The 13064-nt window shown below is 37.6% G+C and overlaps 1 protein-coding gene across 4 annotated transcripts in view; it reads left to right on the forward strand.

Moving 5' to 3' along the window:
- LOC122800037 (oocyte-specific histone RNA stem-loop-binding protein 2-like) overlaps positions 1-10961 on the forward strand; it is a 512723-nt gene extending 501762 nt beyond the window's left edge. For all 4 annotated transcript variants that reach the window (XM_044069515.1, XM_044069512.1, XM_044069514.1 and 1 more), the window contains one exon: positions 9926-10961. In XM_044069515.1, the coding sequence (XP_043925450.1) occupies positions 9926-10072 (147 nt within the window). In that variant the 3' untranslated portion in view covers positions 10073-10961. The remainder of the gene's footprint in view (positions 1-9925) is intronic.
- The last annotated feature ends 2103 nt before the right edge of the window (positions 10962-13064 follow it).

The raw sequence follows: 13064 nt of genomic DNA on the forward strand, positions 1-13064 counted from the left end.
GAGAGACTGGCCCTCCAGTCTGTTACATGTTCACCTGCCAACCTCTCTAATTCCCAAATTCCTACAGAAAGTGTATTGGTGGAAGACCACAGTCCTCTTTACTGTCCCTTTCTGGCCTTGACAAGTGTGGTTCCCTTTTCTTTGGCCTCATCTGGTACACTGCCTGTCGGTGCTGAACCAAGAGTCCAGATCTTCTTTCTCAGCTTTCCAATATGCCTCATGCAGACATTTAGGCCCTGAAACTGCATGTTTTCTACTTCCCATGATGGCTAGTCAGTCCAGGCTTTCCTCTAAGTAGTTCCGATCCTTGCCTCATCCCAGAAGCTTTCCACCAGGAAAATGTACAGAAGTAAATGGAAAAGGTTATTTTGGGCTTCAGAGAGAACTGGATCCTTTTGTGTCCCATTTCTGCAGTGATGGAATTTCACATTCTCCTCTCTAGGCTGATTGTACTAAGTTCAGATAGCCATTTTTATGTGTGGTGTAACATCATGGTTCTTGCATCCATCATTGTGCAAAATGTTCCGGAAAGGTACCTTCTTCCTTGGGCCTCTTAAGGATCCAGCTCCCCCCTTGGGACCTTAACATTTTGTTACATGCTTTGACAACTCTTTGCACTTGCTGCCAAAACTGATTTAAAATTTGTGTCTTGGAAGACTGCTCTTGGACATTACTGCCAGAAGTGTCGTAAATTCAAGTTTTGTCTTGCCAGCTTCCAAATACTGTTTTCAAAGATGGTCTGTTTACACACCAATCCTTTAGCTAAAGTAGCCGCACAAATGTCCCTCAAAGCATTCATCTATCAGCATTTTTCACAAATTTCTCTAACCTAGCCGTCTATACATCTAGCATGTGTAACATGTATTTATCTTTGTCTTTGAGCCAAGTACTTTAGAAAGTCAGACCAGCTGTTAACTTCTCAAAGGATAGAAAGATGAAATGTGTTTCTAAGGTTACTTTAGCTAGATGGTAAACTTGTGAAAAATCAAGTAGCTAACAAAGGCAAAGCTCTAACTACCAAGACCACCCAGAGCACATTCCACAATCAGTCTCTGCCTCTTTGGCTTTTTTTTTCTAGACCCTCAGTTGACCACTGTGCTTTACATGTGACATGGTCTGATTTGTACCTTCATTTCTAACTGCAAATTGGATCCTGTCTCCAGACAGAGGGCTGCCTTTGGTTCTATCCTTTCATGATGCCACCTGGGTGACTTTAGTTGGAGACGCTCCTACTCATTGAATAAGGATGAAAATGGACAACAGATGTAGGGAGTACATAACTTTCATATTTGTGGTAGTAAGGGACTATTGGCAATAGAAGAGGATTCCTCATGATGGCATGTTTTTATCTTCCACCAAAAACTGTTAGGAAGCTTAAAATTTTGGGAGAAATCTTTCAGCAGGGAACAGTACTTGTACATGGGGACTAGAATTTGATGTGCAATAATGAGGATGTATCAAAGGGACCTAGAAAAACTAACGAGGGTACGTTTTTGAAGAAATGTGTGAATATTTGTTATGGAAGATGATTCAGTGCTAGGGATTTTGACAGTTTGCATATTTCCAAGGTACTGGGCTAGACTAGACCGATTTATAATTCACAGGAACATGTTCATTTAATTGAAAGCTTGTACACTTATCCAGTAACTATTTCAGATTGTGCACTTATAGGTAAAAATGCAGGTTAACCAAGTAAGTGAGACTGGTATTCTCCCACTTAAGAGGAATTTAAGGAATGTGTAATGCAAATGAGTTATTGGGACGCTAAAGAACTTGGCTACAGCTAGTGAGTAGGATAAAATGAAGTTTAAAATAAGACAGAAATAAAAGCCAGTGATATGGTTTAGTAATAGGAATTACAGTGGCTAACAAAGGTTGAAGGTATTGCAAAATAAGGGGAGTTTCAGAACCATGTGATGTAGAGTTCTAAAGAGAAAATATGGGAGTATCTGGACAGTGTATATGCATGAGTTAGATTGCTGATAAGCAACTATTTTTAGGGAACTCCAGAGCACAAAATCTTTTAGCACGCAAACTTGGGCAACAAAGTAGAAAGGCTTGTTGCTAAACTTGGATAGCCTACAACAAGTAAAACTACCTGAGATCCTGTAGAAGATTGAGGTATTCAAGAACTTATGAAAATTTGTATAAAGCAGATGAAAATCGTAGCAGAAATGGAAATATTTATGGAAGATTTAATTATGTCAAAGCTAGATAAAGGAGGCTTAACATCCAGCAGTTAATATTGGTTGTGATGAGCTAAAAAGGTCATGTATAATCAGGAAAGTCTTCTGGAACGGATATCCTTGTGGAAGCTGGGAGGAAAGTGATAAATATCTGAAAGATTTAACAGTATTTTAAGAGGGCAAGCACTAACATCTTTGAAGAAAGATGACTGTATTGTCTAAAGGTAAAGACCCATCAGACCCAGCTTCATATAGACCATTTAAATTTTAAACCCTTGTTAATGTTTGTCTGTACTAGCTACAGGAATGCAGATGTTGCCAAGATGGAAAGATCTGGATCATTGATTTCCTTGGGCTGAGACTGAAATGGGTTCAAGTGGGATCATTGCTCTATCCCAGTTAAATTCAAAACAAATTAAATAAGTTTCCCTCTTCCACAAAACCACATTTGACAGCATTAATACAAGTGTAATAAATGTTCATAGTGTAACATGAGATGTTTGTAACCAAAGGCAACCATATCCAGTTCTCATGTTTGTCTTGGAGGAAGTAAAAACAATACTTTCAGTGGATAGGAAATGATTTCTGAAAACTGTCCAGTTTTCTCTATCTGGAAGAGGAATAGATGAGACGAGCATAGGCTGTACCATGCATCTTAAAATGGATAACCTTCATTATAGGTTAATTCAAGGTGGCGAGTGTGGTGGACAGTCTGGGACAAATGTTTTCATTAGGAAGGCTGCACTTTATTTGAAGATGTTTGTATTACATTAATGGGTTCTGTGTGTGTCTTATTTGAGGGTTTCATTAAAACAAAGTTTTGTAAGATGTGGCAGTTACAAATGGATACGACAAGGAATAATTGTAAAAGATCAACCTGCCAGACAGTAATGTATGCATCTAACACTCAAGCTGAAACTAGACCATTTGTTAAAAAAAAAAAAAAAACAGCTGTTATAAGTAATAGGTGGGAATAACTTATAGCAGTGACGCTTTCTATTTCTGTAAAGGGAATGGTTTCACAAATGTATAGAAAAAAGTAATGAACTATATTAAAAATGTACAGTGCAAGTAGCTATGATACAGGAGTCTCATTTGGAAAGAAGTGAGCATAATTTAATAGAGGATTTCAGGATGGTTATTAAGCAGAGTATCTGGAACAAAGGAAAAAGGGAGTTACCCGTATTGAGAAGAGATCTCCAGAAAAGGCAGGAATTGAATAATTTATGTAATATTACTTGGGTTATATGATGTATAGTAATATGTGAAGTATGTTTGTCATGTTAATATAATTTGATTACTTTTATGTTAATGTAAATTGGCCTGTCACAAGTGGAAGTTCAGTAAAGGTGCTTGGAAAAAGAGGAAAAAATAATGGTAGGGGCTGCTAGCAAGAGGATGATTATGCTGGTAGGTATTTATATCCCACCCAAATCTGCTATAATAGAGCTTAAGAAAATTCTGGGAGAAATGTACTTTCAACAGGTAATTATTTATAGGTGGGGATTGGAATTTGATGTGCAACAGTGAAGATGTATCTGGGGGGCCTAAAAGGGAAAATATGAGGGTAGATTTTTGAAGACATTTATTAAAATATTTGATGTAGAAAATGTAACTTTAGTAGTATTTCAGAGTGTATGTATCCCTCAAGGTACAAAAACTGGGCTAGGCTAGACAGAAATCCTATTTTAGAGGAACATGCGCATTTAATTGAAAGGTTTGATATGCATCCAATAACGGTTATAGATCAAGCACCACTAATAACTAAAAAATGCAGGATAATTAAATAAAAATCGCTGAAGCTTCCCCACCTATTTGTTAAATAGAGGAATTTAAGGAATGGGTAGTACAAATTCAGGAGTTATTAGGGAGGGTAAAGAAATTTCTTCTGAAAATATAGCTAGCGGGTTGGTTAAGAATAACGAGTTTAAAAATGGGGTGGAAAACTTTAACAATTTAGTGGTACTAATAGGTTAAAGTATTGCAGGATAAGGGGAATCTCCCAGAAGAAACACAATTTCAGAATGCTAGATGGGGCCTTTCAATAATGTGCGTAACTTTAGAAAGACTGCTGTTGAGCAACTGTTTTGGTTACTCTAGAGCAGAAATTTTAGCATAACCAATGGCAACAAAGTACAGAGGGTTATTGTCAAGCTTAAGGCGCTTATAACAAATCACTAGAGATATTGTAGAGGTATTGGACATACTTTAGAAATGTTATGAAAATCTGTATAAAGCAGAGAAATGTGGAAATCGAAGTACAAATGGCAGTTTATGGATGAATTAAACATGCCAAGGTTAGACATGGATGAGGCTTGGTTGCTAACAGGATACGAAGATTAAAAAATAGTGATGTATAACCAATTTACAGGAAAGTCTTCAGGAATAGATGGTATTCCCATAGAAGTTTGGAAGCTAGGAGTGAAGAAAGTAATCTGAAGAGTTTAGTTTGATAGTATTTTAAAAGCACCAACATTCTGGAAGAAAGCAATGGTGGCTATAGTACCTAAAGATGGTAAAGACCCATTAGATCCAGCTTTGCCTGACTAAAAAATGGCAAAGGTGATACCAAAATTGATAAGGATCACTGTGGTTTTGTGGAGGGGAGACAAAGCTTTGACAACAGTAATAGAACAATGATGTGGAGGGAAGCAGAATGCAAGAAAACACTGTTACCAGTCTTGTTGCACAGAAAGCATCCAGCACAGTGAGTTAGGATTTTGAGTAGGGCAGTTGAAACATTTGCATTTCCTAATAAAATAAGGTTGATTAGGAGGATGAGGGATTGGAGGTGAAAATTGGTGTGGAGGTTTCATCCAAGTTCTTTTTAAGCAGAGGAACCAGGCAGGGATGTCCTCTCTCCTTTGTTCACATTGTATTTCAGCCACTGGGAAAGAAAGTAAGGGACTCAAATTCAAGAATATACTTGGTATCTTAGTAAAAGTTGTCTATTTGCAGATTACTTTATTTTGCACCCATGAAATCCAGAAACAGACATTTCAATGTTGTGGAATCTTGAGAGAATTTGAAATGTTTTCAGGATGTAAGATTAATGAAGATGAAAACAAAGGCTATAGCTGTTAATTGTACTCAAACTGGCTTAGCAATACCCATATTTATCAGAACATAAGATGCAGTTTTTAGGAGTATGGATTAAAAAAAGGTTTGTGTTATTGCAGATATGGATATTTGGAAAGAGACAGAGGACAGACTTGAACTGGAAGCTCTTGTTTATGGAAAGTAAGATACAAGTGATAAACATGTTCAGTCTCTTGTATATGGGTCAGGTATATTTTTATCAACCATAGACGTGGACAAGAGTTGAAGGAATTTATTTGGGAGGGAAAGAGGGCAAGAGCTTAGTGGGATAAGTTGATCCTTGCAGTAGAACAAGGTGGTTTAAAATTTTGAAGGGATGTTTAACCTACATGGTTAATGCTTGTATACATAACACATTATGAAGTTTATAATTCAAACTGGAAACTGATGCAGGGGGATGTTGAGGAAATGGAGAGTGGGATTTTGGATGCAGATTTTTTAAGGAAAATAGAATTGTTCTACTTAGAGTATAATATTCTGTATGGTTAAGAACTAAGCCACCATGAGAATGGAGAGGATATTTTGCCAATAGGGTGGGTAGGGGTACAGAAAATTGGCAAGAGGGCTGGAATTCACTGGAGAAAACTGGCACAGGAACTAAGATATTGCAAACCAATAACTGGAGTGGGAAAAGTAACGGAGGGATGAGTCAAAAAGACACTTGGAGTGTGCTGACTAGATTATGCTTATCAGAGGTTAATATCGGAGTACATGCAGAGAAAATGAAAGGGAATCTTATGTGAAAGACCTGCTGTGGTAGAGTTTAGTTGAATCTAGAACCGAAACCGCTTCTAATGACAATTAGTAGAGCATGTAAAAAATTGATATCCATAAGAATTGGAAAAGGTTAGGAAAAAACAGGCTGGAAAAGCAATTTACAAAATAATGGGAGGGCATGTGTAGCTCTCAAGTATGCAACAAAGTCCAGAAGCTTTAGGATCTTTGGAAGTGTTTGCATGGATATTTTTATACCCCAAGCAGTCTTCCAATAATTTTTCCCTGTTAGATAGCAAATGTTGGAGGTGTGATGGGAAAATAGTTAATTAGTAACATGTTTTGGGAGTGTAATGACTTGGCAGATTTAAAAAAAATCCCTAGAGAGTATTCTGTCAGACACTGGATGAGAAAGCAGTTGTAATTCAGAAAATTATTCTTTTGAACTATAACTCTCAGAATTGCCTAGACTGTGTAAGGGCTTACATTTAATTCTGGTGATTACTAAATGGAAATCTAAATTCAAAGTATCGAGTTATAAAAATAAATGAGCTGGAAGATCGATTTTTTTTTTTTTTTTTTGAAAAGGGAAGGAGCACATTACATAGAAATAAATGGGAATTGCAGTACCTATATGTAGAATAATCTTCAGGAGGTTTTAAGGGAAGTCAGACATTCAGCAATTCACATAATGTTGGACTAAGTTAAAATGCGAAAGTGTGATATATAACTTATGTATATAAAGAAAAATGTCAGTATGGTTATTTTCTGTTGTATTTTTGCCTACGTCTGATGTTTAAAGGCTCAAAACTGTGGCCATATTAGATGTACAAAAAAAGTCAGCTGTTGGATATCCCACCAGACCAGAGGGGTCTAGATTCTCAACTACCTAGTGCTCGATTTTGACCTAAACCTGTAAAAGATTAAATTCCTTCTCGTGGTGTAGTCTTTACTACTCTGCTTACAGAAGGAAACACTGGTTTGCTCTGTAGACCATCACAGTACCTATGTGCAGATAAACATGGCTATGGTGTTCAGGAGAGCCCTACACTACATAGAAAGCTGGTCATCACCAGTTTAGAGCTCGTTTGTGCTTTCTGTAGTCTCTGGGTGTTGTATGGCAGAAGTTGCAGATCTTTGGTTAAAAGCAGCAACAGTTTTTCTTATCTGGATGGTTGACTTAGTAGCCAAAGCAAATCACTGATAAAAGCAAGAGACCATCTACCGCAACTGTTCTCATGCTTGGAGCAATCACAGCCACAGATTTTTTCCATTGGCTGCTACCAAACCTTAGAAGCCAGCCTTCCACTGGGGAGAATTTTGAAATTTCCAATAAGTTTTAATTTCCTCTTTGGTAATAGCACATTGACAGCTGTATTTTGTTTCAGGCTTATTGTCTCTTGGCAGCAATATTTTTGTCCTCAAGACACCACACGAGTGTCTTAAGTGGATACATTTTGTCCAGTGATCTAAGAACATGCATCAGCTGTCTCATAAAGTTGGTATTTCAAGCGTATATAGAGTTTTCTATAGTGATGTTTTCAAAACAAAATTTCTCAGGGAAGTCCCTTGATCCCAAGTGTGTCCAAACGTGATGGTAAGTGTATGCTGTAACAGAATGGGGGAGGCATTGTTTAAGGCACAGTCAGTGGGTATTAATCACAGGATGAGGTTCTCTAAAAGACATTCTAGCATTGCAGGCTGTACTGGTCCTTCATCAGGTCACCATCCACTCTAACATGGCAGTGATTTGGTTCATGAACAAGCAGGGGTGAACCTGTTCATGTCCTTTGCGTTGGCTATGCTGCTATAGAAATGGATCAGGACATCATTACTTTGTAATATCAGCATATGTTCCTCATCTGGCCATTTCTCTAGTGGACAAGCTGAGTCAGTTTGCCTTGTTTGTCAGGAATGCCTTTTTCAACTTGGAACCTTGCTACAACCTCCTTGCATCTCCGACCAATAGTGAAATGAGCAGGTTGTTTCCATCCTCAAATTCTGCCATAAGGGCAGATCTCCCAGGATGCTGTGTTCTATCAAATCATCCTTTGTTGAAATTTCATCATAATGGGAAAGGAAATCAGAGGGCACAAGGACTGGATTTTTCTCATTGCCATTGATGGTCTCAGATAAGTCTGCTTCCCCATGCTGTGACTTTTTTTTTTTTTTTTGAGAAACCCATTTTCTTCTGCCTTGCATAGGTTTTTATCCCATCTGCTTGGCGGCCCTCACTCAAACCTTAAGTTTCTAACTAATGGCAAGCTATCTCCAATTCCATTGGCTTGGGTCCGTGCTTTCCCTCCTAAAGTGGTCTAGATACTCTCGGCTGTTTGGAAGCAACTACTAGAAACATTTACAAACTTAAATGGACACCTGTGCCACTAGTCAAGGACTTCAGCCTTCTGTTACTAGCAGAATTTGTTTTCATTTGTGATCAGTGTGGCTATTTTACAGTTAAAATACTTCTCGCTTCAGTGGCAAGCTTTCATGGTCTCTGTTTTAGTTGGTGTTCAAGCCTTTGAAGCATTTTCTGATAGGCATCGTCTTGTATAGACTACTACTTTAAATGCTGGAGAAACTAACTGCTTTCCTTTGAACCAGCAGTAGAAGATTTTTTAATGGGGAAAATTTCTAGTAGCTGTTTCACCTAGGAGGGGACTCTACTTCAAACCATCAGTCATAGATTTACTTTGCCATGGAAATTAACATGGTTTAGTCTTCAGAATTCTCTTTCCACTCCAAAGGCCAAATATTTTTGCTGCTTTAATACATACTATGATTGAGTTGAAAAAGATATCAAACAAGAATAGGTGAAGAATATGAGAAAGTGTCCAATGTTCCATTGACCAGCTAGCACTGACCACTGACTTTTGCAAAATACAGCAAAATCCTGGCAAATATGCATAACACTCAATCTGCAAGGGTCATAGCTACTTCCTTTTTCTGTTTAGAAAGTCTGATTGCATTTTGACAATATGTGAACTCTTTATTTTCAAGGTGAAGGCCTATGTTTATGAATCTATCCTCCATTGTTAATCTGCTCATTCCATAGAGAAGAAGCTGGGATCTCTGTTAAATGACTAGACTGGGTTACAGAAGATGAAATTTTATGCACTTGTATGACATTCACAGTGTCTGTACTTCTATTCCAGCAAAAATCTTCCCTTGGCAGAGATCTGAAGGAGTGTCCCTGAGGGCTATAGGTTCTTTGTAAAACCCACACTTCCCAGTCTATGCAGATGGAACATTATTGGAGCCAAGGCGTGGAGTTTGAACCTTGCCTCAAGTGTTGAGGTAGCAAAGGCTGTGACATACATAAATTCCTGCAGTTGAAATGGAACTACCATGGGGGCTAGATGTAGCTTTCACATAAAGGCGAAGCATTGATTTTTAAATTACTTCCCCTAGGAGTTGCAAGTGGTCTGGTACATTTTTTGTGGCATCCTGCACATCTTAATACTAAAGTACACAACTGTCACAGCCCTGGAAGATGAGCATGCTTGGGTGTCAGCCTTATCTTCAGTCCAAGTAACTAATGTGTTGTCCTGTTAAAATATGTAGTAATATTTGTAAGACATGCACATTCATGTGCTGAAAGCCATTTTTAGGCGAGACGATTGTTGAATGTGTCCTTTCCTTAACCAGTGTCACTTGAGGTGCCTGCCTTGGTTCTAATTTTTGTGCTGTTTATAATCCATCATTAAAATTAATATTTTTGTACTGAAGAAAATGAGTTATCAGGCCCATTAAGCTCTTTACCACTAATTTTGGCAACAAGTTTAAAGATGACATTAATACTTTCATGAGCACTTTCAATCAGCTTTTGCCTGACTTTTAAAATACATGTCACGAATAGCTACTTAAATGACTTCCTGCTACAAGATTACTAGAAACTTTACATTTTTCATTGCTTTTCATTGTAGGTTCCAACCACCTGGAAACCATTTTTTCCTGAAGAGGGTGCAAGTTATGGTCTAGGAAATTCTCATGACTGGCTACAGTATTTTGGGGAAGTACAAGCACGCAGCTGGCTGGGAATCGCAGATGCCACACCCAGAACCTTGGTTTAGAATGAGCTTTCATGGCCCTTAACTGAACAGAATGCACTCTAAACATCTTCCAGTTCTGTATTAACTGCCCATTCCAACTTTAGGCAATTTCCTGTTGTATATGAAGAAATCGTACTTCCATTTCCACATTTACTCTTCAATATGATTATTATTTTTTGATGATCAGGGTCACTGAAATCTGGTGTTCCTTCACTTTGGTTGGAGAGTGTACAAGTCTCCCGATCAAGAGGTTTGCTTGAATTTAAATTATTGCTATATTTCAACTTGGCATAGAATGCTATGGATGCTGCAGGGTGGGGGTGGAATCATTTGGTGATGCATCAGTATACACTCTGCTACATAAGGGTGATGGAGAGTTTAATATGGTCAGAATTGCTACTTAAATATACACAGGGCTTTATTTGCCATTCTGTGTTGTAAACGCACTGTAATGCCCAATGTAGTCAGCTGCACACCTTTAAGTGAATTCTGCACATGTGCACTTTAAAATTTGTCAAATGAGCCTTCACTTATTTTTCTCTAATTTCACAATGAAAGCTTGCACTTTGCCACACTTTCACACAATGGCTTTCAATTTTTAAGTTTCCACTTTAGAGCAGTTTGATACTCATCTTTGTGCTGTATGTTTCACTGAGTAAGTGCCACTATTATATAAATGTTTTTCATAATTTGTTACTGTACGGAGGTGTTGCTCATCATTTTCTTCCACTCTTACTGTAAGTTGGCTGACAGGTTGTTACAATTTCAGTGTACTTTGTGCTTCAGCTTATCTACAGCTATTTAGCTCTTGGACTGAAATCAATTTGTTTAGACTGTACTTTCAGAATTGATCTTGGTATTCTTTCATATACAACACTTGCTGTTAAGCAATAAAATTCTCTGAAGATTGCATGTGTCTGATTTATTTGTTGAGCAACTGTGATTTTGAGGGGAAGTTAAATTCTGAAACTGACATGATTTTAATTTCTAACATAAACTATCCAATTTGCAGATTTAAGAGGGGCTTGAAATGCATAGCATTAGTGCAGCAGTGACGTATAGTGATGCTACAGAATATAGGTGTAGAGATGAATTTTGATTGTGCAATGTTTGGCTAGGATATGAGGGCAAAGGCCACAGTAAAATGAAGCTTGTAGTAAATCATATTCTTTGGTGTTTTACAAAGGGAGAAAATGAACCTTTCAAATATTACACAGATTTGGAAATAGTCTAGCTGCTACTGCATTGTGTAACTTGGCACTTTTATCTACAACTGGGATGTGCTGCTGTTAACTCAGTAAAGGGTTTGGACTACAATTTTTTTTTTCATGAAGCTGTAAAAATACCTTAAGACATACGCACACATTAAAAGAAAAATCCTATGAACCTATCAATTTTCATTTGCGTGCAGTATACATTGCAATACATTTCCTTTCTTATTATTCGTACCAACATTACATTGCTCATTTTCTGCATTCGCTTAAACCTAGCTTCTCACAGTTGAGCTGTAATTAGCAGCAGTGAATGTTATGTGCCTCCAACACCACTTCAGATGGGCTTTATTAAGCTGTTAATTCTGAGACTTCCTGCAATTGTACATTTAAATGACAGCTGCAGCACTGAGGAAATACGCTCTGAGAGATTATCTAAATCCGCTACGGCCAGATTCTTAGATGCTTGCATTAAATGCACAAATTTGTCAGCTTTGGAATTCCTTCAGGCTTGAATGTGTGCATGTAGTGGTTACCATTAAATATTTTGCATACCATTACTATTGCAATTATGAGGTCATTAATAAGCTATTGGTATATTGTCATTGGAAATCCACTATGAATAACTAGTTTAATTTTTGCAAGATTGTCTCAAAAAATTGAGGTTGAAAGCTCAAAACAGTGGTGCTCAGTCTCTATTTTTTTTGTAAAGGGCAAGGGCCCACCACCACCACCAGTAGTAGTATAAGGGTAAGTCCCAACTTCTCCAACTCTAAACTCAAGATTGTACAAACCCTTAAAGGTGAAAAGAAAATGTAACTAGTCTTACCCTCTTCAGAGGTTGGATAAAGATGTGTTGAAATAGCAGAAATTGTTTCATTGCCTAACAAAGCAACATGAAAATACAGTAAACTCTAACCAGAACTCAAGCAACCAGAAAAAACTAAAATGCAGTACAATTTTCATGTGTTGCACTTTCTGCCCCCCCCCCCCCCGTGCAGAAACATAGCTTACATTTTTGCAGTTTGAGTTTTAAAAAGGAAGATGGGAATTAAATTCCCTCTCCCCAACCTAAGAACAAGTCTAACCAAACAAATAGTACAGGGTACAGTATTAGTCAGGCTTATTTGTAGTAGTAACTCTCAAGCAATCAAGCTACTGTTATCAGTCATCTACCAATCCCCATGGGTGCCAGTTAACCAAGAGTTTACTGTATGTAGGTTCCCCCTGCATTGGTGTATATATTCTGAAAACCACCTGCAGCTGTTTTTAAGACATGAATATTGTGGGCTAGGTTTTGTGTACTGAAATAATTCTCAAACCCAGAGCAACTTCTCAGTCCTGACCTTACTGCTGTAGTCTGACTATCTTTTACATTTAACGTACTGTCTGAGCAGTTTAGCCTGGGCTGTACTTTAATATTTCTAGGGCTATCTATTGGCTGAAACACTTGAATTTTACCACACTACTCTTTAAGATTTGATAAGCCAGTTGCCATTTTCAGCTCTGTTTGCACAGTGACTGGGAAAATTTTAGGGTTTGGGAGACTAATACTTGGAGGAGATGGAACATAGTTTAGCTTTTAGACTACCAAGCTTTTAGAATTACAAAATTAAAGCTGTTGGAATTTATGTATGTTTGATTTGCATTAAAAGTTTTGTAGTTTAAAAAAACATTCTTCAGTTAGTATCTAGATAAATTTCACCATGTAGAGTTTCTGTTGGGGATTTACACCTAGAGAAATACCCTATTAACTGCATGTCTTTCTTTTTGAGGAAAAGTACTACCTTGGCAAAACTTTG

This window comes from Protopterus annectens, chromosome 4.part0 (genome assembly GCF_019279795.1).
Source record: "Protopterus annectens isolate FY-2018-M chromosome 4.part0, PAN1.0, whole genome shotgun sequence".
Classification (NCBI taxonomy): domain Eukaryota; kingdom Metazoa; phylum Chordata; order Ceratodontiformes; family Protopteridae; genus Protopterus; species Protopterus annectens.